The following is a 26,064-nucleotide window of genomic DNA, read 5'->3' as shown; positions in this document are numbered from 1 at the left end:
TCTCTTGAATTATTTCGGGTCCAACTATCTTACTCTCCCCGACTTCATCTCAACACAAAGGCGATATGCACTTCCTCCCATAGAGAGCTTCATAAGGAGCCATCTGAATGGTCGCATGAAAGCTGTTATTATACACAAACTATATGAGCGGCAAGTGATTTTCCCAACTCCCTTGAAATTCCATGACACATGCCCGCAACATGTCTTCAAGGGTCTGAATGGTGCGGTCCGTCTGCAGGTGATATGCAGTACTGAAATTCAACTTAGTACCCAATGCTGCCTGCAAACTCTTCCAAAACTGAGACGTGAACCTTGGGTCTCGATCTGACACTATACTCTTCGGTATGCTGTGCAACCGTACTATCTCCTTGATGTACAAGCGGGTCAACTTACCCAAGGAATCGGTGTTATTAACAAGCAAGAAATGAGCACTCTTCGTTAACCGGTCAACAATCACCCAAACAGAATTTTTCCCACTAGGCGTCCTCGACAAGCCCACTACAAAGTCCATCGTAATGTCATCCCCCTTCCACTCAGGAATAGGGAGGGGTTGGAGCATACCAGCAGGTCTTTGATGCTCGGCCTTGACTTGACAGCATGTGTGGCATTTCTCAACATACAAGGAATTATCCCTCTTCATTCCATCCCACCAATAATTTTTCTTCAAGTCCTAGTACATCTTCGTACTGCCAGGATGAACTGAATAAAGGGCCGTATGAGCTTCTGCCATGATCCGCTCCTTGAATTCTGAATCTTTGGGGACCACTCTACGATCTTGGAACCGAAGTATTCCGTCTTTATCCATTCTATAATGCAACGGCCCTCGAGATTTTCTGACTCTTTTTCTGATATCCAACAGCTTTGGATCCTTCCTTTGAAGAGTCTTTAATTCTTCAAAATCAGTTACCCGCATATCAAGAACTGAAGATAATACCTTCACTTGCTGTGAACTCTCAATAAGGAGCCTTCTCATCCCACAAAGCAAAGAATCCAATTCTGACAACTCGGCTTCATCTTCCAAGTGCGATTTTCAGCTCAAAGCATCAGTAACTATATTTGCCTTTCCCAGATGATACTTGATCTCGCACTGGTAGTCACTGATTAACTCCAGCCATTGCCTCTGTCTCATGTTCAGATTCTTCTGGGAAAAAAAGTGCTTCAAGCTCTTGTGATCGATGTTTACTTCACAAGCTTCCCCATACAAAAAGTGCCGCCAAATCTTAAGAGCAAAAACAATCGCAGCCAATTCCAAATCGTGCGTTGGAGAATTCTTCTCATGGTCCTTTAGCTGACGGGATGCATAAGCAACAACCCATCCTTCCTGCATAAGGATACAACCCAATCCAAATTTAGACGCATCGCTAAAGACTACAATTGGCTTATGCGGTTCTGGGAGCGCTAACACTGGTGCAGTCGTCAACTTGTTTTTCAATTCTTGGAAGCTTCTCTCACACTTATTTGACCAAACAAATTCTGCATTCTTTCTAGTCAACGCTGTGAGAGGTCCGGATAGGCGAGCAAATCCCTCCACAAATCTTCGATAATATCCGGGAAGTCCCAAGAAACTCTGGATCTCGCGCACTGTAGTCGGATGCTGCCATGACAAAATGGCTTCCACCTTACTAGGATCAACAGCTGTGATGACCCGCTTTTATGTGTATTTTCACTAAAGGGTTGTTTTTAATTTAATTAATATATTAGTTTATTTATTTTAAATTAATTTGTTTTTAATTGGTTTTTAATTTATTTGAGGTGGTGTTTAATTTATTTAGTCGTTTTACGGTTTTTAATATCGTTTTTGGCGGATCTGTTTTTGGTTTCCGAAGTGAGGATTGGACCTCATTTCTTTTCTTTTCTCTTTTTCTTTTCCCTTTTCCTTTTTCTTTTTTCTTCTTTTCTTCTTTTCTTCCTTTTTCTTCCTCTTTCCTTCCCGGTTTCTCTCTCCCCGCGCAGCTCTTCTCTCTTTTCTCCTTCCCATCGCCGCCCCTTTGACTGCCCAGTTCTTCGCCGTCCGGCCACCGTTTAGTGCACCACCACCACCATTCTCTTCTCCTTCCACCAGAGATCATCCACACCAATATTTAGAGCCATCGAACTAGCTGTTAGCCTCCACAAGTCACCAGAAGTAGCTACACATGCTCTGTTTTTGCCCCTATCGCAGTTGCTTTCGCAGCCCAGAACCGCCGCTCGCCGGTGGCGTGGCCTACACCACCCATCTAGTTTTCTTCCCCTCTCACCGATGAACATCTCCACCAAGTTTCACCTCCATCCGAGCCACCGTTAGCCGCCACGAGCTCCTTTAAGCCATACGATTTTTCACCGTTTCCAGCGCCGTCGCACCACCTCCGGCCACCATCTTTTCACAGGTTCTTCCCCTACCTCTTGCCGACCTAAACCACCTATTTTCGGCCTCGATCCATTGTTGGAGTAGCTCCCACGAGTTCAACTCCGTTCAGCCCCTTTTTGGCCTTCGACCGCCATTTCCACCACCACCCACGGCCAAACTTCACTTCCATTAGCTTCATAAACATCCTTAAAGCCTTCATTATCAATTCTAAGCCTTAGTTTGTCTCCGTTCAAAAGTGGGTATTTTACAACCCACGGCCACAATGAATTTTCACTGTTACGCTCATTTCCTTCCACCGTTTGCAACGCCACGTGTTTTCTAAAAATACCATATAGCACTGTAAGTATTTTCCAAATCCTAATTTTAGATTTAAATATATTTTTCTCTTTCAATAATTAATTGTTGTTGGTTGGCTGATTCCGGACTGAGTCCGAGGAGTTCGGGGGTCGGATGGATTGAGGACAGAGTGCTTGGTTTTTCTTGTTTGTGTTTGCTTCATTATTTGTGCTATGAGGCGTGAGTTGCATATTGTGTTTATGTGCATATTGTTTTAATCGAGAAAATCCCGTTTTATTGGCGTAAATGGTTTTTGGGTGCGTGTGTCTCACGAGCCCAAGCCAGAATGGATTATTATCTCGGTGGAGCTCCTCTGGTCACTCGGGAGTGGATAAAACTGAGTGACATCCTCTGGGTTGTCGCAGGACGACGACCAGATCGCACGATACGGTAACGCTGTTGTGTCGACTCCGTGGTCCCTAGAATAGCGGGGACTAGAGGATGGCCTGGCCAGGTACGCGCGAGGCGCGAGTCTGGACATCGCTCGTTTAGGTGTCACATGCGTAGTCGTTACCTGCGGTGTGGCACAGAGCCAGGGTATGCGGGTGATCCCTAGGGGAGATCATGGTGCATGCATAACCGGATTGTTTTTATGGTTTTCGGATGTGCGCCATTTTTTGGGAAAATGGCGATGTTTGGTTTCCGAGGCTTTTGATCCATTTTCTGGGAAAATGGTGGTTTGGGCCATTATCTGGGATAATGGCGAGGCTTGGTTTTAAGGATATGTTTTTGCAGGCCAAATGGGTTTTTGGCGTGCGTGTAAAAGTTATGTTTTATGGCACATGTGCATTGGTTTTTATTTCATATATATTGTTTGAGTTTTATATGTTTTTATCTAGTGGTGTTTGGAGTTTACTTACCTGCGGCACCATTTTTGGTACCGTAGATGTTGGGGCAGAGATCGAGGATGAGGAAGAGGAGGCTGAGCCCGAGGATGTGGCTCCGCCGGGGTGCTGATGTTATGTTTTGTATTTAGTTTAAAATTAGATTTGTGTCTTGTAATATTTATTTATGTATGTTTTGAATAGTTTTGTATTAAACAGGAAAAATTCTGGTACTTAGTTATTGACTTGCTATTCGCTGGGTTTTTCTCGTGCACATTCGTCGCTTTTTCACACACTTGGCACACGTCGATAGGATGATGACCCGTGATGTCATCATCCGGACGTTTCGATTTTCCCGTGTTCGTGCATGGGGATTTGGGGGCGTCACAACAGCCACTCTGTCTTAGGAAATTACATACCCAAGAAATCTGACTTCCTCCAACCAGAATTCACACTTGCTGAGCTTGGCATACAATTGGTGTTCTCTCAATTTCCCAAGAACTAGACGAAGATGATACAAATGCTCTTCAACATCTCGAGAATAAATCAGAATATCATCAATGAATACTATCACAAAGGAATCCAAGTAAGGCCTAAATACCTGATTCATTAAATCCATGAAAGTAGCAGGGGCATTGGCTAACCCAAACGGCATCACCTTAAATTCATAATGCCCATATCTCGACCTGAAAGCAGTTTTGGGCACATCCTTGTCTCTTATCCTTAACTGGTAGTATCCTGACCTCAAATCAATCTTTGAGAACACAGCTGCTCCTTGAAGCTGATCAAATAAATCATTGATCTGTGGGAGAGGATATTTATTCTTGACGGTCACCTTATTTAATTCCCGATAATCAATGCACATACGGAGGGTTCCATCTTTCTTTTTAACAAACAGAATTGGTGCACCCCATGGCAAAGTACTTGGTTGAATGAATCCCTTATCTACCAACTCTTGCAACTGAGTCTTCAACTCTTTTAATTCAGCCGGTGCCATGCGGTAACGAACTTTATGTACAGGAGCCGCTCCAGGTTCCAAGTCTATAACAAACTCCATTTCACAAACAGGGGGTAGCCCAGGCAAGTCATCCACAAACACATCCGAAAATTCTTCCACAACGGGAATGTCTACCAAAGACTTCTTCTCATATGGCGTAGACACCATCTGAACTAAGAAGGCATTCGCTCCCCATGTAATCTCTCTTCTTGCTTGAATTACCAATATAATTACAGGCTTTTCTTTTAGCTTACTCCCCGTAAATTCCAAACAATCATCATCTGGAAGCTGAAAGCTAATTTTCTGACTTCTGCAATTAATACTCGCAGAATATCGGTATAGCCAATCCATCCCAAGGATGATATCAAAACCCAACAGCTTAAATACCACCAAATCAGCATCCAAGAATCTTCCATCAAAATTTAATGGGCAACCCAAAGCAACCTTGGAACACCATACCATTTCACCATTAGGTAGAGCCACTACCAATGACTTCGGCAAAGGTTCCGTGACCAAATTACACATCCGAGCAAAAGTGGAAGATACAAACAACTGTGATGCACCCGAATCAAACAAAGTGCAAGCATAAAACTCATATAAATGGACTCTCCCTGAACCAAACACATAAACCCATGAAATCCAAATACACAAGGAAATCAAAGCATACCAAAAATCAAATCCAACATAAAATTAAATTAAATCCATACTTGTAATTACTCCAGCATCATGGGTCGCTAGTGCCTCATCATCAACATCTCCGGGTGTGACAGCATAAACCCGGGCTTGCACTGTTTGCCTTGGATTTGTTCTTCCACCGCGTCTACCTCTACGGCTTCCTTGAACTCTGACGGGGCACTCACGAGCAATATGTCCCACTTGGCCGCATCGGTAACACTGGGGTCCACCACTCAGCCGACACTCACCCTCATGAGCTCTATTACAAATTTCACAAATTGGCACCCGTCCTCTCATATGAACACCCGAGGCCGCTTGCGGTTGAGTCCCGGTCTGCTGAACAAATTTCTGAGGGGAACCTGAGCTACTTCATTCACCAGAAAAACTCCGCCTCTTATGTCCTGGAGGGGAGCCCATACTCAAGTTATTCTCTCGCTCCACAAGAGTGGCCACATCCACTAAATCCTGAAAAGTGGATATCCGGTGGCTGACCACCATACGGCATATATCAGGACGTAGACCCTCCTGGAAATGCTCGGCTCACATTTCCTCTGTGGCAATGAGGTGGGGAGCAAATCTCCCAAGTTCTATAAATCTCCGGGCATATTGTTCCACGGTCATGCTTTCTTGGACCAAGCTTGAGAACTCTCTTGCCTTTTGCCGCCTTACAGAAGCGGGAAAGAAGCGATCATTAAACTCTTTCTTGAAGCGCTGCCAGGTCACAGCTGTGAAAGACCCTAGTTCTGATTCCAGCATTACTCTCTTGGTATCTCACCACTCAGAAGCGGTGCCTTGCAACAGATAGCTGGCATAGAGTACTTGTTGCGCCTCACGAGTTTCACGTTGGCATTTTAAACCTCGAAACTGTGTTTTAAGTTTAGCATATGACTTTTCAATGAAGCCCAGTGTTTTAAATTTTTTTAAATATTTTAAAAGTCCAAAATTATTTAAAATGGGGTACTTTTACTGTTATTGTGTATGGCCAACCACTCTTTTGTCTTGATTGGTCACAAGTCTTATACACGTGTTTCAAATATTGAAGTGGTCTTTATGAAGCTAGCGGGTGATTTTAAATGGAGCCCAGTTTTTCGAAATCTTCAAAATAATTAAATGTCCAAACTTATTTTAAAGATGGATATTTTTGGTATTATTGAACCAAGCCTAATTTTAAAGTTAGCCTCTTTATATTGTGCAGCCCCAAAAATAATATAGTTAGAAAATAATTTTATTTAAATGATTTTATTTCATTAATAATATTATGTGATATTTAATATTTTATTTTATGTTAAAAACTCTATTGTTGAGATGTATATTTAATATTCGCAGCACCTACAAATAACTGTGGTGTAATGTGTAAGTTAACGTACTCACACCTAGTGTAGATATCTGTGATGTAATGGGGTATTGGCTAGGGCACACTACTCAAGGGGACTTGTGTAGTATTAACAGTTCATGTTTAATTAAGCAGTTGGTATGGGAATAAGATTCCAAATTCATTTTCAGTTTTAAGTTATATTCAGTTTCAATTCATGTCATGTTTATTCAAGTTCAGTTCATGTTCAATTGTAATCCATTGTTAGTTGAGGTCAGGTCATGTGAATTGCCAAGTCATGTCATGTTTACGCATGTTTAGGTTAACATTCAGGTTTTTACTATCATGCATGCATCTATACACTGCTATTTAAATTTAATTATTAACTTGCTAAGATTTGGTAGCCACAACTACCATTCCCCCTGAAATGATAGATCATGTGCCAGGATTAGGAGACGCGATAGAGGGTCAACTAGAGGAAGTCAATTAGGTTGCAAAGCAACAATGCTAAGCTCATTACTTCAATACTCTGTTTTACCAAAAGTATTTTGGCTTCCTTGGCTTAGTTCTACTAGATAACAAGCCTTCATGTTAAACTCCCCCTCATTGTCACTTTGAAAGATTTTTATTTTCGTCTCAAATTGAGTTTCTATCATAGCATAGAAACTCTGAAGACTAGTAATGGCATCATATTTTAATTTCAGCATATAGGTCCAAGTACACCTACTAAAATCATCCACAATAGTCAAGAAGTATTTTGATCCGTCACCGCCAATCACATTGCAAGGACCCCAAATGTCACAATGTAACAATTCAAAACACTTTTCTATTTTGTGCGTGCTTATAGGGAATGGTACTTTATGCAGTTTGGAAAGAGGACATATGGAGCAAACATTTTCACTAGGAGTTTTGGAAAAGTGAACTACACGATCTATATTAGAAACTGAGTAAGAAGAATGTCCTAGTTCATAGTGCCAAACATCAAAGTTTTGTTCATTGTTGGTGACTGAAGCAGAAACTAAAGTTGAAGATAGTGGACTCATTTTGCTCAAGGCATCTGATAAGGCTAAGGAAGAGACGTCCCCATTCCGATCGTTCTCCAAACTGAAAGGCCCTATATGTAGCAGAAATGTGGGAAGAAAATCAAACAACAGTTAAGAGTTTGAGTTAATGTTTTGGCAGAAATTATGTTGAAAGTGAAGCTAGGAACACAAAGAACATCATGAAGAGTTAGAGAATTTGTAACATTTACTAACCCTATATGAGTGACAATTGAAACGTCACCATTAGGTAAAGCATCAGAAAAAGGAGTTTGTGATTGAATTGAGGAGAATAATGAGGGAGAACAGATCATATGATCTATTGCTCCTGTATGAATGATCCAAGGCACATTCAATTTATTTGAAGACTTGGAGTTAAAAATAGATAAACATAATGATGTATCAGAAATTTGATGAACATTTCCATCAAAAGATGAAGAAGCAAAAATGCTTTGCAAATTGTTGGCTAGGGACTCAAGTGTGAGGGACTTGCTGCTGGTTTGAGCAAAACCAGAAGTTGTGAATATTGTTCTTTGCTTAAGGACACGTGAGACTTGTCATTTTCCAAATCATGTGTAGAAGTTGGAGATGTAGTGAATTGGTTTGTTGAAGGTCTATTCCTCCCATCAAACTTGTGAGTTGATGGATATCCATGTAGCTTAAAGCATCTTTCTATAGAGTGTCCTGTTATTTTGCCAAAAAAAAAATAAAAAATAATATCGATCCCTCTTTTGTGTTCGTTGTAGTTACCTTGAGTAAACAGTACTATAGAGTCATGAACAGGTCCCTCAGTAGATATTTTCCTCCTTTCTCTTCTTGTTGTATTAAGGAATAAACCTCATTAAGATTAGGGAAGAGTTTAATTAAGAGGAATTGGGTTCTGATTCCCTTATAAGACTCATTCAAACCTATTAAGAATTTCATAACCCAATCCCTTTGTTGGTTTTGTACAACAGCTTTTAGGCCTCCACAGCTGCAACTAGGAGTTGCCTCAAAGTTCAAAAGTTCATCAAGTAAGGTTTTGAATTTGGAGAAATAAACACTTATAGCATCTTGGTTTTGCATCAGCATGGTTATAGCTTGTTTGATCTCAAAGATCCGAGGTGCATTTTGTTGTGCAAAATGTTGCTCTAACTCAAGCCAAAGTTGGTGTGTTGTTTCTGCGTATACTGTGCTGCATTTGATATCAACAACCATGGTATTTTGCATCTAAGTGATTACAATATCATACACTACACAACCAATGTTTCATGAGGGGCTTATTTGGATCAGCTGGCTCACATAGACTTCCATCATTGAAGCCGAGCTTATTTTTTATTCTTAATACTCTCTTGATTGATTGAGCCCATGAGTAATAGTTTCTGGCATCCAAGCTATGAGTAGCAAGCATGGTGCCAATACCATCATTTGTGCCAATGTAGTATGGACTGCTTGGATGGGTAGGGTCTTTGGTTGGGTTTGAGTTTGAGTTTGGGTTTGAGTTTTGTTTTTGCTTTTGGCTTTCTAAGCTATGTTCTTCCATAACCTGTCTCTGATTCCATAAAATAAATGCAGATGAATCTATGGAAACCAGCAAGAACTTGGTAAAATGATGAAGAAAATTTGTAAAGAATTTCTTTCTATATTTCTCTGTGTATTTGTCTATACAAAGGCTTGCTCCTTATAGCCTTACATGTATGTCACTAGTTTACAAAGCTCTACTGTGCACACTATCTTGCCAATATGCTTTTACAGAAAATGAAAATAGATAAAAGAAAAGTACATAGTTGTATATAAAAACAAAACTTGTTGCATAGAATTCTTCTCCCATTTCTTTAAAGAATAGTGTCTTCTCTTTCCTAACCTGCCATCCAATGCTAATCGTGGTGAGGATGACTTTGCTTCTTGGGTCTCCAACTCAGCAATTCCATTGATCTTCAACACTTTATATATTTGTTCCCCTCCCTTTTAACTAGTTTGGGTTTTAATAAATTTTTCGTACATTTTCATTTCATAGTCACAATGGGAATCCTTTGGAGCATTGCAGAACATGGTGGCAACAACATTATTGGGTAGTGGCTGTTGGCGCTTTGGCTACCCTAGTTCTTGAACTAATTTCTGGGGCAAGGTTGATTTGGAGATGTAGACAAGGAAATGTATCGTATGAACTTGTTGGTGTTGTGGTTGTAACTCATATTGTAATTTTGTAATTTGTAATCTAATGTACAAATACCAAACAATGTAATATGTAGTGGATTGAATTGTGTTCACTATTGTATGCATTTTACATGATGAATATTTTATTTTATTTTTTATTTTACATCCATTTAGTTAAGAAGTTAATTAGTTGTTTCTATCTTTAGTTATTTTTTTTACATAAATTTAGTTTTTTAGTTTAATATACTTTTATTATTATGGAAAACGTTCCATGCATTAGTATTATACTTCTTGAAAATTTAAATAATATAAAGGTTTCTATATATAAAAACATTATGCTTTTCAGCATTTGTTTTCTTGAAAAAGCTCTAATAACATATAGGCTTATATATATATATAAATTATGCTTTTCAACAAATTTTTTTTCTTGAAAAACTTAAATAAAATAGACTTTTATATATAAAAATGATGAATTCCAACATTCTGTTTTTATTTTCTTGAAAACAAAATTAATAACATATAGGCTATTTTATTTATTTAAAAAAAAAAAACCAGCTACAACGCAAAACCCGGGTTGCATCCTAGTCTAACTGGACTAACCTGGGCTGGGTTCTTACCTGATTTGGAATCAGGGTACAATCCAGGTATGCCAGGGTTCCCATTTCGGAGCTGGATGAACAGTGCTACATATTCCTTGTAGTTTTTTACTTTAATTACTTGTAAACAAAATTAGAATAAAACCTCTAGGTTGCTGATTACGCCAAAAGAATAACACGATAGTTGTCGCATAGCTTTGAGGTGTCAATTCTACAAATTAAAAGAATAGCAGATGGAATAAAGAAACTAAGGAAAAATATTAAATGATTAATGGCTAACAAAGATTAATTTTAAATGTAAATTAAAGTGAAGCCATGTAATTAATGGAAAAAGTACTCAAATTTAATGAACAGTCAAGCGTCAGGAATCCTTTGCACAATTCTGGTATTTTAATTATTCTTAATTTATTGGATAACTCAATTAGGAACTCACTTCCCGAAATTTTCAATCGGAAGGTATAGATTTATAAACCAAAATTAAATCAAATGTAACCCTTTGAAAAATCAGTCGCAACTTTTAAAATATGTAAATTATTATCTCAATAGAGAAAATCCCACGACGACAATATACTCAGAGAGTGATATTGCAGCAAAAAACTATATCAATATGGATAAATAATTGATCCAAACATAATCAAAGAACTAATCCATTCAATAGAAAAAGCATGATTGAATCTATAAACAGAATAAATTCTATGATTATTCGGAAAATAAAACATCAACGATGAATTGAGAATAATAAAACAAGAAAATTTTAGCAATTGAAAATAAAATACATGAATTAAAAATAAATTAGAAATATCATTTTATGTGCAAATTCATCCCTAGCCCTACTTGAAAATTTAGTTATCTACAAATATAATGGACACAAAAATTTTCAGATAAACCTGAAGTGAATGGTGGCCATGGAAGTGATTTTCTCATCTCTTCAAATCTATCTCTTGTGCCTCTCATTCCCCTCTATTTCGTGCTAATGATATGCTTATATAGGGTAGGAAAGAAACCCTAATGTCATCATAATTTTTGCATAAAAAAATTGCCAAAATTTTAGGACTAATTTTGGCAGCCACGTACACACTTCAAGAGTTTGAATTTGGGAATCCTTATTAGAAAAAACTTTATAGACCTTTAATATAGCTTTCTAATTCATTAATAATTGCATCAATCTAGTATGTGAGTAAAAATTTACGGTCAAAATACTAAAGTACGTCCAGACTGTCAGCTAGCAAATTTCGGATTTGGATTTCTTGCAGTTTCCTTTTGTGAAATTTTTTTCTTTTTTTTCTTGATCCAAATTGCTCTCAAACCCCATGAAACTCCTCCTTTGAATTTGACTGGGTTTTGACTTACGCTTTTATAAACTCTGAAATTAAGCATAAGAAAACTGCTTATGAGTATCCCAACGTAAATAGAAACTCAATTCAAGAATACACATTAATTTCTATGATTTATATTCACATTTTAGTTTTTTAATCCAATAATAAGATATTTAGAGGGCACTTTCGTACACTCATATCACCTCCTAACTTACTCATTGCTAGTCCCTAGCAAATTTTATGTTAAAACAACGAAAGAGACCAAAGAAAATCACACACAAAGGCCACCAAATCATACTTTCCAGATTCACATGTCCAAGCAATATAAGGAATCTAGTAACCTATCAAGATCAACCCACCTATAGCAATCCATAGAGTGTATATTCTCCAAGCCATAACCATCTTACCACTAACCTTGACACATGCATCATCAAGAAGGTCTCAAGCAGAAGGTTCAACTCCATAACTCACGGGTATAATAGTGTTTCGTGTAAGAGCTCTTTGAATGAAGTTGAGAATGAGTGTACGCACACTCTCATGGGAAATTAGGCAATTATGTTCAAGCAACAAACAAACATTGATCTTATGATAGGAATACTAACAAATGAGACTTCCATCACTCTTTCCAAAAGCTTACTTAAGATCAAAATGGTCAACACAAAATGTTATAACGTGGCTTGAGTTCAGAGCTAGATGAAAAAAAATTAAAAACAATTCAAAAAATTTCAAGTACATACAAAGGGAATCTTATTAACTCAATTGAACACTTTGGAACTTGTATTATTCTCTTTTTATCTATTCTTTTTTTTATTAAATATATATAGTTGAAAATGATAAGATAAAAGAAAGACAATGCAAATTCCACACCTAGTATACACTTGGAAGTAAAAAGGGTAGAAAAATTAGTGTATAGGTTATACTCCAATGTGGAGAGACATGAATGATATCGGCATATGAAAAGAAAAAGCTACATGTATTTATTGGCTCAAAGTTGGCTACTAGGGGTCTATGATGGAAAGAGTTAGCTTGAAAGGCTCAAACTTTGATCCTAGGTTGACCTTCGTCATATCTCAAGTATATCCATCATACCACAAACCATGTAATGATATGCTCAAAAGTAGTGCCCAATTCAACAGATCAATGAATACTTATCACAATTTACTACATTTGTAGGCTCTCAATCTTCTCCAAACTGTCATGAATACTTAGTAAAAGAGTTTTCTACCTACATTTGTCAAACCACCATCTTACCACAAAACTTGGATCAGTGCATTAAGGATTATTTGAATATTTTAGCAAAAATGATTATGGTGGGTTTGGTGAATTCACGAAGATGGCTGTGAATGAGAATAAGTACACATGTGAAAAGGATGCACATGTGATGCAACTAACTGAGTGTTCAAAATTAAGAAATCAACAGGATAATAAAACTTGTCAATTTGGATCAAAACATCCTCAACTATCCTTATTGGTTTCTAAACTGAACAATCAGCCAACTGAAGCACAACAGAAGTAGGCTTAATTTCACTCAAACCAAGCTTCAAATAAATAGAATAAGGCATCAAATTAACACTAGCTCCTAAATCTAACAAGGTTTGCCCAAACTCATGATTTCCAATACTACATGCTATCGTTGGACAACCAGGATCCTTGTACTTAGGAGGAATTCCCTTCTCAATTAGAGCACTAACTTGCTCTGTCAGGAATGTTGTCTTCTTCACATGGTGCTTCCTCTTAACTGTACACAAATCTTTAATAACTTTTACATAAGTAGGAACTTGTTTAATAACATGTAAAAGAGGGAGGTTAATTTTTACCTGCTTGAGGTTCTCCAAGATTTCATTTTTAGGATCCAAAGTTCACTTGCTCAGTTTTAAAGCTTGAGGGAATGGTACCTTAACAAGATTCTTTGTCACCTTAGGTTCCTTGGGCAGCTTGGCATCACTAATATCTTGATTCTTTTCCACATCCTCTGATTTGTTCATTATTGAATGTGTAATGACTTACCACTCCGAGTCATAATGGCATTCACATCCTTTAAATTCTCTTGTGCCATGTGTTGACCATGGTGTTGAGTACTGTGGAATCTAGTCCACAACGCTCAAACGGAGGCATTGGCTGCTCCAGTAAAGTCAAGCAGATTTGAATGCTCGATATTAGCTAGATAGCGAGCTCGAGCGGATGTAGGAAGGAAGTTCGCTCGACGCACGCTCGACACACCGCTCGAGCGAACATGTGTTTTACAAGGATCTAGGGTTTTTTCCACTGTTTGACTATATATATGATTATTATATCATATGGACGTACTGTAGAAACACTATGGACATACAAGGATTGATCCATCATTGTAGTGTTATATTCCTCAATAATAAAATCCTCTACAGCTCTCATGGACGTGGGCAATTTGTCGAACCACGTAAATCTTGTGTCGTGTGTGATTGTTTTCTCATTCCATATTTATTTTCACTTCATTGTCATCATTTTTCACAACAATTGGTATCAAGAGCCAAGGTTCAGGTATGAAAAAAAGAACGATGGCTGGAGATGAATTGAAGGCATCGGGGATCAAGAAGTTTGATGACACGGATTTTGGATACTGGAGGATGCAGATAGAGGACTACCTCTATGGGAAAAAACTTCATCTTCCCCAAAGATGGATGATGGGAACCTGTCGAATCGATAGGTTCTGGGGGTTATTCGATTGACCCTATCGAGATCCATTGCACACAACATCATTAAGGAGAAAGCGACTGCAGATCTCATGACGGCTTTGTCAGGTATGTATGAAAAGTCGTCAGTGAATAACAAGGTACATTTGATGAAAAAGTTTTCAATTTGGAGATGGCAGATGGTACGTCTATTGCACAACATCTAAATGATTTTAATACTATCACCACATAAAGAAGAACCGCAAAAATCCTAAGAAGATCGAGAATAATAGTGCTAATGTGGTAACTGAAGAAGTACAGGATGCACTATTGCTTGCAGTTCATAGTCCAATTGATGATTGGATACTGGATTCAGGAGCTTCCTTCCATACATCTTCTCACCGGGAGCTAATGTGGAACTATGTTGCATGTGATTTTGGGAAGGTGTATTTGGCTGATGAAGAGGCTTTAAACGTCGTGGGGATGGGAGACATTGATATTGTACTCCTTGGCAAGAACAAATGGACCTTACAAAAGGTCAAGCACATTCTTGAGTTAAAGAAGAACCTCATTTCTATTGAGTAGTTTGATGAATGTGGTCATTTAGTGGTGTTCTCAGATAGCACCTGGAAGGTCACAAAAGGGGCATTGGTACTGGCTTGGGGTAAGAAAACCGGTACACTATATATGACTACTGGTTTGATTGACACTATTGCTACTACTGTTGCAGAGAGCACACCAGATTTGGCCATATGAGTCAGAAGGGTGTGAAAGAACTTCTGTCTAGAGGCAAGCTACTAGAACTGAAGTCAGTTGATCTTAGTATGTGTGAGAGTTGTGTTATGGGGAAGCAAAAGAAGGACAGCTTCTTGAAAAGTGGCAGAACCCCTAAGATAGGAAGACTGGATCTTGTGCACACAGATGTGTGGGGTCTTTCCCCAGTGGCATCTCTTGGAGGTTCTCGTTACTATATCGCGTTCATTGATGACCATAGTAGAAAGGTATGGATTTATTTTTTCAAACATAAATCTGAAGTATTTAATGTATTCAAAATTTGGAAAGCCATGGTTGAGACGGAGACAGGCTTGAAACTGAAATGTTTGAGGTCTGACAATGGTGGTGGGTATGTCGATGGTGGGTTCAAGGAGTATTGTGCAGCTCTGGGTATCAGAATGGAGAAGACCATTCCTGGGACACCACAGCAAAATGGAGTTGCTGAGCATATGAACAGAACCATTAATGAGCGTGCTAGAAGCATGAGGTTGCATGTTGGACTACCACCCACTTTCTGGATAGATGCAGTCAGCACTGCCGTTTACTTGATAAACAGAGGGTCATCAGTTCCACTAGATTGTGGACTGCCTGAGGAGGTTTGGAGCAGGAAAGAGGTCAAATTTTCTCACCTTAAAACCTTTGGTTGTCTTTCTTATGTGCTTATTGATTCTGATGCTCGTAATAAACTTGAGGCCAAGTCAAATAAATGTTATTTCATTAACTATGGAGACGAGGCATTTGGCTATCATTTTTGGGATGATCAAGGTCGGAAGATCATAAGAAGCAGGAATGTTATTTTCAATGAGAAAATTATGTACAAGGATAAGTCTAGTATAGCTTCTGTAGTAGCTCCTCAGGAATCCGAGTTTGTAAGTGATAAAGGGTTAGAATTGCATAATTAAGTTGTTTAAATGAGTGATTTATTTTATCAAATAAGAATTGAACACTTAATTATGCATCAAATTCTAATATTGAATGTCAAATTAATTGATGCCAATATTTTTGCACATCAAAGTCTCATATTTTCCCTTGAAATACTTAAACTATAATATCATTTCATTTATATATTGTAGGGCATTTATGGAAGGAAAGAAAGAATGGGACCTATGAGAAAATAGAGAAGTTAATTATGGTTGTATGGAATCTCATCTAATAGAGATCAAATGCAGCATCATTAGGATCACACCAACTCACACATGAAGAAAGAAAATCACATGGACAACAACCACTCACTCGGACACCACATGGACAGCACACTGCCGGACTCACACATGCAAACATGCAGACCATTCACACATGTAGCAAACATACAGACCATTCACACATGCAGTACAAATGCAGACCAGTAAACGTACAGCAGCAGAAAGACACCCACTCACTCAGATGTGCAGCAGCTACTACAGCAGGAGAAGAGAAATCACACATGCAGAAAAAGACCACTTCGGACAGCAATCATTCGAAATGCACACATGCAGAAAACGTGGACCAGCTCACACATGCAGACCAACATGCAATACACATGCAAAACCAGCAAAGCATTCGGATTCACACATGCATGCACACATGCAGACGCAAAGCAGCAGAAGAAGAAATGGACGTAGCACATGCAGCATCATTCGGACCAGTTCACACATGCAAAAAAGTGCAATACACGTGCAGACCAGTAGAGCATTCGGACTCAAACATGCAAACTATTCACACACGCTGTACAGCAGCAGAGAAGCCTTCAGACAGCAGCACACCACACGTGCTGACCATTGCAAGATAAATAGAACCAAGCACATGGCTGGAAGGGAAGCTGTTCACTTCACCTTTCTTGCTTCTGCACATGGAAGTTGAACGTGTAGCAGCAGAGCTTTTTTATTTCTTTTTCTTTTTCATTTGGACGGGAAGCAGCAACAGCAAAAGGCTTTTGGAAGCAGCAGCACCGAGAGGAGGAGGGACAATTCAATAGCTTAGCTTGAAGTTCTTTTTTTTCTTGCTTTTCGTTCAGACCTGGAGTAGAGTAGTGGAGTAGTTTGTTTACTTCTTATTTTTCGCTTAGACGCTAGGCAGCTTAGAGTTTCATTCCTTCTTCTTTTAATTTTGGAGACAAGAGGCAGCTGGTTTCATATTTATTTTTCACCTGGTTTTACGTTCTTGGAGCAGATAGTAGGCGACTGGGATTTATTTTTGGTTCAGACGAACAGAATTTTTGTGGTGGATATTGCATGTTCTTTTCGTAGCTTCTTTCTTTTTTCTTGGTTTTCCTTTTTCGTGTACTGGGAGTCTTCATCTTCAACATTTTTCTTTTCTTTCTAGGAGGTAGGCGGCTTGCTTTGGATTACTCACGCTATTTTCTTTTGGTTTTCATTTGGCTACAACAGTCTTTAGTTTTTTTCTCTTCTAACATTTTCAGACGGAAACAGCATCCTCTTCATATCTTTTTTCATTTCTTTTCAGCTTTCGTTTAAGTAATTCTTACTTAGTTTTATTTCTTTTTCCAGTATTTCCTTCGGTTTAGACTGTGGGAGTGGCTGGTTCTTACTTTCAGTTTTGTTTCTTATTTTATTTTATGTTTTAGTCCCGGGGCGAGTAGACAAAAGCTCGTTCGCACTCTCATTTTTTTATTTTTTTTCTATTTTTTTGGACGTTTACGGAAGGACGAAGCTCAGGCTCTACGTTTTCAGTTTTTATTTTACTTTAGTTGTCTTGCATGCAGCATCTCTAGGATTTATTTGGTTTGGAAATTTTCTCTTAGATTTTATCATAGTTCAACCTAGATTAATTTTTATTGCTAGAAATATCATGTGTAACTAATTTCTAAGACTTGGGTTGTGGAACGAGATTTAATTTATTTTAGGTTCTAGTTTAATGCAATATTTTGTGATTGATTGTTGATTTCACTATATTACTAGTCGGATTTAAATTGAAAATAGATTGCGGCTCTTGCTCTTGTTTTGTTGTTGACGTAAGGCACAACAAAAGATTGAAAACTATCAAGGCCTCTCTCAGTTGTTTGTTAATGTGTGTTTGACTAGTAAAGTAGAGAATCCATTAGGAAAATATTGCAAAACTTGAGCTTAAATTTGTATCTTCCAATTAGCAATGCCTTGATTGGATTGTTAATCGAGAAAATTATCTAGAATCCAAAATAAAGAGAGTCTCATACCCAACTCAAGTGTTCGTTAATTTGTTTGTTTTAGAAACTCTAATTTCAACTTCGATTATCTTCTTGCATTGCATTTGAATTTTATTTTCATCTCTCATACTTGATTCATTTGTTACTCACAAATCTCTTATACGCTTTGATAGCCCATTGTCCCTGTGGAATACGATCCTGGACTTATCCTTGATACAACTTGACACTTCTACACTTGGAAGCACATTCGACCACGAGTCAGTAAGATTAGATGACCTACCAGAGGTAGGTCACAGTGCAGTGTAGAGATGTGAGTGACAGGGAGAGTGGGTCTAGTGCACCCATTTCTATTATTCTGCAGGCAGTTTCAGAACTGTCCACTCCTACAGTTGCAGTTCGCAGGTCAGTTAGGACTATACGTCCTCCACAACGTTTCTTACCCACTTTGAATTACATTTTTTTAACAGATGGTGGAGAACTGCAGAGTTATGAAGAAACCTTGTAAGATGAAAATTCTAGTAAGTGGGAGCTGGCCATGAAAGATGATATGGATTCCTTGTTAGGGAAACAGACATGGGAGTTGACAGAACTTCCATTAGGGAAGAAGGCATTACACAACAAGTGGGTGTACTAGGTGAAAACTGAGCATGATGGTAGTAAGAGGTACAAGGCCAGACTTGTTGTAAAAGGCTTTCAACAGAAGTAAGGTATTGATTACTCTGAGATCTTTTCTCCTGTGGTGAAGATCACAACCATCAGGATGGTACTGGCTATGGTTGCTACTGAAGATTTATTTCTTGAGCAGTTAGATATGAAGATAGCTTTTCTTCATGGAGACCTTGAAGAAGACATCTACATGCACCAGCCTGAGGGGTTTGTGGTATAGGGAAAGGAAGGTTCAGTTTGCAGATTGAAGAAGAGCTTGTATGGCCTGAAGCAAGCTCCTAGTCAATGGTACAAGAAAATTGATAACTTCATGCATAGTACAGGTTACATTAGATGTTAGGCAAATCATTGTTGCTATGTCAGGTACTTTGACAATTCTTACATTATTCTGTTGTTGTATGTGGATGACATGCTTATTGCAGGGGCTAGTATTGATGGGATCAATAATCTGAAGAAGCAGATGTCAAAGCACTTTGCAATGAAGGATTTGGGAGCTGTAAAGTAAATCCTTGGCATGAGAATTGTCAGAGATAGAGTTAAAGGTACATTGAGACTCTCACAGGCTGAGTATGTGAAAAAGGTACTCAGCAGGTTCAATATGGACAAGGCCAAACCAGTTGGCACACCTTTGGGTAGTCACTTTAGACTCAGCAAGAACCAGTCACTTGAGTCAGAGGAGGAACAAGATTACATGAGTAAGGTTCCTTATACCTCAGCTATTGGGTCACTTATGTATGCTATGGTTTGCACAAGATTGAATATTACCCATGCAGTGGGAGTTGTGAGTAGATACATGAGTAACCTAGGAAAGCAACATTGGGAAGCAGTGAAATGGATTTTGAGGTACCTAAAGGTCTCCTCAGAAACCTGTTTGTGTTTTTCTGGAGAGAGCTTGGAGGTGCAGGGCTATGTTGATGCTGATCTAGCTGGAGATATTGATAGCAAAAAGAGTACCACAGGCTTTATTTATACACTTGGTGGTACTGCAGTGTTATGGGGTTCTAATCTACAGAAAATAGTTTCATTGTCTACTACAGAAGCTGAGTATATTGCAGTGTTAGAGGTTGCAAAGGAGATGATATGGCTACAGGGCTTCTTTGAGGAATTGGGTAAAAAGAATCAGAAAGGCACTCTCTACAGTGATAGTCAGAGTGTCATATTCATTGCCAAGAATCCAACATTTCATTCCAGGACCAAGCACATTTAGATCAGGTATCACTTCATACGATCATTGTTAGATGACGAACAATTAGCCGCTCAAGCGAAGTTAGGCAGATTCGAACGCTCGATGTTAGCTATACAGTGAGCTCGAGTGGATGCGGGAAGGAAGCTCGCTCGACGCACGCTCGACACGCCGCTCGAGCGAACATGTGTTTTACACATATCTAGGGTTTTTTCCCCTGTTTGACTATATATATCATTATTATATCATATGACAGTACTATAGAAATACTGTGGACATACAATGATTGATCCATCATTGTAGTGCGATATTTCTCAATAATAAAATCCTCTGCAACTCCCTTGGACGTAGGCAATTTGCCGAACCACGTGAATCTTGTGTCGTGTGTGATTGTTTTCTCATTCCATATTTATTTTCACTTCATTGTCATCATTTTTCACAACACATGGGGTGCGGACTGAGCTTGAGAATGGAACTTTCCTTGCTCATTCACACTCAAGGAGCTCATCATCTTGGATATATCACTCTTGATCTCTTTGTTTTCTTCAACAACCTACATAATCAAAGATTAAAAACATGGGTACTCTTATCCCTAAAGGAAAAGGAATAGGATTACTTACTCCTGAATAGAAATTTGAGTGAAATCCCTAAAATATCCATACCCAGCAAAATTATTTTGAAAAGAAAAACATTCTTCATTATTTTTAAACACTAAAAAAGCATGTTGGCGACCAGCTACTAAATCCAAAACTCACGGGGTGGCTGGACCACCACCGGAATGGCTGATCTTCTTGGGTGGCCAAACAACCAATATTTTTGTTGAAAAACAATTCAACAAATGTAAGGGTGTTGTGAAAATTTGCTATTCCAAAGTCATTGAAATATATAGCTACTCCCTTCCTCAGTTCATGGAATGATTATTTCACATTGCATAGCTATTCCTTCCCTTAAAAAGGAATCAACCAAACAAAAAACTTGTTATTTTATTAGAATTGCTATAACTTTTCAAGCTTTGTCGTACGTGCTACTCCAACTAATTTTATTTCAAGGGTTGCCAGACAGTCTGGACTGGATCGAATGAACTTCTATATATATTTTAAAAATATTTTTAATAATTTATTATATTATTTTCATATAATAATTATATAAGTTAATGACAGAATTTTCATCTAATTTATTATCATTGACATAATAAAATATTTTTTAATGAGTTAGTTGTATAATCTATATTAATAATTAACTTAATTTTAATCTAGTAATTTAAATAAATTGTTTGATTAATTTATTTGAATAAAAGAAGAAGAAGAAGAATGAAATAAAAATAATAATTAGGCCAAACCGAACGAATAGGATCGGATCAGACCGATTGCTACCGATCCAGCCTGTTCGGTTCCTATGGATGTTCGGTCCGGTCCGGTCTAGAAAAAATGATGGACTGAAAATTTAGATCCATCACCCCCCAGACTGGACCAGGCCGATTTACACCCCTCATTATTTGAATGTTCAATTTTTGACAATGCATGTAGCTTCGACAGATTTCTATTGACATGGGGTGCATATATATATGTGTGTGTGTGTGTGTGTGTGTGTTTTTATTTTTATTTTCTTAAGTTTGTGTTGGTATTTTTTTGAGTAGCTAGGCTAGGGATGGTTAAGCTTAACTTTTCACAATATTGTTCCAATGCATGCTTTAGATTTGGTTTATCCACCAACTTCTTGTTTTTTTTTTTAAAAAAAAAACAGAGAAGATAACTTTATTGCTTAAGCAAACATGTTACAAAGCTTCTAATAGCAACCACTTGCTTAATACAATTTGGGGTCTCCTCTAGATCATATAGATAAAATTCACTTAAATGGGCATCCTTGGCTAGCAAGTGTGCAGCCATATTAGCATCCCTTTTAGTATGACAGACATTCTCAGATACAAAGTACTTTAGAACATTGCTTGTGTCTTCAACTATTAGGCCGCCTGGACTCCAATCCTTAACTAGTTTTTGCAGCTTTTCGACAACCTGAAGAGAGTCGCCTTCAAGATTTAGTTCATCTATCCCAGCTTCTTTACTAAACAGAACAACCACCATCAAGGCATATGCTTCTGCAACATATGGTGAAAGGTACATGTTCCTTCTAGCTTTGAGTGTGCCCAGGACTCTCCCATTGTAGTCTCTAATTATGGCTCTAGTGCCTTGACACGTTAATAGTTGCATCCCAGTTGAGTTTGTAGCATCCCTCTGGTGGTTTTCTCCATTTCTCAGCAAACATATTAGGCTTGGAAATACCAGCAGGGTCAGTAGTTTGGATGGCCTTAAAGCACCTCAAGTCAATTTTAGCTTTTTGGATTATAGTATTTGGGTGCTTGAAAGCTTTCCCATGTACAAAGCCATTCCTCCTTGTCTAGATAAGTCTTACAATCATGCATGCTTCTTCCACTACATATTAAGGCAACCTTTCCAGCATTTGATTCCGAATGACCTTAAAACATGTATCATTTATGGCCAGTTGTTGTAATTGTCTACTAGCTTGTCCCCATACATCTCGGGCTGCTCCAAAACTCCACAAGACATGACATGAGGTCTCCTCCTCTAGGTGACAAACAGGGCAAATGTTGTCCTCTCTGATTTTCCTTTTGAACAGTTTACTAAAAGTAGGCAAAGCCTCAATGCAAGCCCTCCATAAGAACATCCTAACTCCATTTGGTACCTTCAATTTCCGCATTGACTTCCAAAAGCCATCTTGAGTTGGCCTCTCATGCAAGGCTCCGAATTTAGCCTGGTTCCATTCATAATGATGCAAACCCATCCAGAGTTAATGACTTCATGGCTTTTCCTTAGCAAATGTGTCAAGGAAGGTGGCACTGCTTTCAGCCAGGTCCATGGTTGTGAGATAATAGACTTTGCCCAAAAGAACCCTAAATTCAATAAAATGTTCAAGGATGCAATGGCATGCACGGCCAAGCTTGAGGCAGAGGGCATCTTATGGGGATACAGAGATGGGTTTAGTTCCATTAATGGCTCGTTGGTGGATGTGGGAGGTGGGACTGGTGAGATGGCGGCTAAGATTGTGAAAGCACACCCACACGTCAAAGCCATCAACTTCGATCTGCCTCATGTTATCACAACAGCACCAATGCACCAAGGGGTCTCCCATGTCGAGGGTAACATTTTTGGGGCCATTCCTAATGCCGATGCAATTCTATTAAAGGTATTAAATCGGCCCAATCATCAGTTTCAAATCAATTTATCAATGTTTGAGTAGATTCACAAATATATTTAGTCTCATTCGTTCATTTGCTAGCTTAACAGGTTAGGTGACAATTCAACCATTTGTTTGATTATATGTAAACCAAATATATATGCCATGTCTATATTTTTACCTCAGAAGTTCAACTCGATTCTAAAGGATGTATTCTTATTGTATTAACACTACATGATTAACTTGCCAAGTGTTTCCATGCCGATGCTTGTACCAGTAGCTTCGATATATACCATTATATGCACACCCATACAGACTACATACACGCAAAGTCGACTCATGTGAATTTTTTCATTTCTTCATGTAGAGAGTACTCCATGGTTTTAGCGATGAAGATTGCATCAAGATCTTGAAAAACTGTGCAAAGAAAATACCAAAGAAGACTGGGAAGATTATTATTGTGGAACATGTTCTAGAGCCCAACGGAAATGGACCATTTGATGAGACAGGCTTAGTAATGGATTTGTTAATGATGATTCTCACCTCGAGTGGAAAGGAGAGGACAGAGTTGGATTGGAAGAAATTGCTCAAAGAAGGAGGCTTTTCCCACCACAAGATCATCAAGATTCCTGCTTTTCTATCAATTATAGAGGCCCACCCAGCATGAAATTAATAGAGAATTAGTAAAGTCTCTTAATTTATATGATATGGCTAGCTATTGCAGCAATGAATAAAAACAAAGAAATAAAGAGTTTTGAGTTTTTACGATTACTGAGTTAACCCAACTAATTGCAGCTACTTTAAAGTCTTTTTATGACAGGGAATCTTAGTCGTACAGTTCTGCAACAGAAAAAAAAAATTAGAACGAAAATTTTCATCCCAAAAAGTAACATTTTCGTCACCAAATTGTTTTGGTAATGAAAAAAAATCAGCCTAGTATCGTTGTCCCAAAAGATTTTTTTGGCATGAAATTTAACTTTTCATTCCAAAAACTCTTTTTTTGGGGCAAAATTTAATGAAACCGTTCGATAGCATTCGAACATAAATTTGATTATGAGAGGAAACATTTTCATCCTAAATTCACATCCGAATAGTCAACTCATCACGTTCAAATGCCATAGTGTGTTTGAACACATTGCATTGAATTTTCAGTTCAATTCTAATATGTTCGACCATATTATTCGGACACACGTTTGAATGGTATATTTAATGGTCGAATGTATATGTAATGTTCAATGGTATGAGAAACCATTCAAATGGTTATCCCGTTCAAACACAATGCTAATTAGTTATAAGGTTGTATCTGTGATCGATTGGTATGGATTCGTTTGAATGCAAATTGCATACAATGTCCTTTTGAATGTAAATGTACTAGTTCGAATTCCGGATTATATTTGTTTGAACAATTTTAGGGCCTTAAAACAATTAGGAATATTTTTCTCAAATAATAAGAAAATTTTAAAAAACATGCATAATATCTTCAGCAGCACATTAGAAATTATTCAAGAAACATAAAAAACAATCTCATTCCTTTTAGAAGCTCAAACTAAATAGCAAAAAATATAGTTTGTACACAATCAATAGTAAAATTATGACATCAGTTGTTAAGAGGCAACTTGAATCTAAATCTCTGGAAGTGCTAGAGACATTATTGGATGATGAGGATGAGCTAGAAGGCTTGACGCAACGACCCAAACCCCTCAAATATTATGAACGTGGACCCAAAAGTTTTCTAAAAATGCAAATATCATTGGTTGAGAAATTTTTATCAGAGTAGATTCAATATGAGTGCAGGTCAACCATTTTTTCATTCACATAAGACAAATAATTAATATTGCAACAAATACACAAATGCCTATTATTAAAATAGCTAATAATGCTTATATATTTTTCATGTCTATAAGGATGACTCCACTCCCCATTACGATTAATATGTGATACAATATATACTTTTTCAGGTCGTAATTGTTATCTGATTATTGCTACAAGTCACTAAGAGTGCAACCGGTCTGGTTCAGTCGAGTTTGGGATATTTTTTAGAACTAACTCTACAACCAACCACTTCTTTTTCTCTCGATTGGTCACGAGTTTCACGTTGACGTTTTAAACCTTGAAACTGTGTTTCAAATTTAGCGTATGAATTTTCCATGAAGCCCAGTGTTTTAAATTTTTTGAAATATTTTAAAAGTCCAAAATTATTTTAAATGGGTATTTTTAGTGTTATTGTGTATGACCAACCGCTCTTTTCTCTCGTTTGGTCATGAGTCTCATACACGTGTTTTAAATATCGAAGTGGTATTTTTGAAGCTAGCAGGTGATTTTAAATGGAGCCCAATGTTTCAAAATCTTCAAAATATTTAAATATCCAAAATTATTTTAAAGATGGATATTTTTGGGTATTATTGAACCAAGCCTAATTTTAAATTTAGCCTCTTTATATTGTGCAACCCCAAAAATAATATAGTTAGAAAATAATTTTATTTAATTGATTTAATTTCGTTAAGAATATTATGTGATATTTAATATTTTATTTTATGTTAAAAACTCTATTGTTTAGATGTATATTTAATATTCGCAGTAACTACAAATAATTGTGATGTAATGCTTATGTTAACATACTCACACTTGGTGTAGATATCTGTGATGTGATGTGATGGGGTATTGGCAAGGGGACACTACTCAAGGGGACTTGGGTAGTATTCACAGTTCATGTTTAATTAAGCAGTTAGTATGGGAACAAGATTCCAAGTTCATTTTCAGTTTAAATTTCAATTTAGTTTCAATTCACATCATGTTTATTCAAGTTCAGTTCAAATCACATTAGTTATAGCTCATGTTCACTTGCAATCCATTGTTAGTTGAGGTCATGTCATGTGAATTACCAAGTCATGTCATGTTTAC

General features: G+C 37.8%; 1 protein-coding gene across 1 annotated transcript; it reads left to right on the top strand.

Moving 5' to 3' along the window:
• Positions 1 to 22,720: 22,720 nt before the first annotated feature.
• On the top strand, positions 22,721 to 23,928 carry LOC122305600 ((R,S)-reticuline 7-O-methyltransferase-like). Its single transcript, XM_043118189.1, has 2 exons — positions 22,721 to 23,172; positions 23,531 to 23,928. Exons 1-2 carry the CDS (start codon positions 22,756 to 22,758, stop codon positions 23,828 to 23,830), a joined length of 717 nt encoding a protein of 238 aa, XP_042974123.1. The 5' UTR covers positions 22,721 to 22,755; the 3' UTR covers positions 23,831 to 23,928.
• Positions 23,929 to 26,064: the final 2,136 nt, after the last annotated feature.

The sequence above is a fragment of the Carya illinoinensis genome, chromosome 3, assembly GCF_018687715.1.
Source record: "Carya illinoinensis cultivar Pawnee chromosome 3, C.illinoinensisPawnee_v1, whole genome shotgun sequence".
Taxonomy (NCBI): domain Eukaryota; kingdom Viridiplantae; phylum Streptophyta; class Magnoliopsida; order Fagales; family Juglandaceae; genus Carya; species Carya illinoinensis.
Note: the sequence above shows the minus strand (reverse complement) of the source record. Positions and strands in the feature narration are given on the sequence as shown.

What these genes read in the sequence shown, in the direction of transcription:
- LOC122305600 (XM_043118189.1), top strand. Translation starts at nt 22,756, where the DNA reads ATGATGCAAACCCATCCAGAGTTAATGACTTCATGGCTTTTCCTTAGC. An exon ending in CCGATGCAATTCTATTAAAG is followed by an intron (nt 23,173 to 23,530) that starts GTATTAAATCGG and finishes TTCTTCATGTAG; the next exon opens with AGAGTACTCCATGGTTTTAG.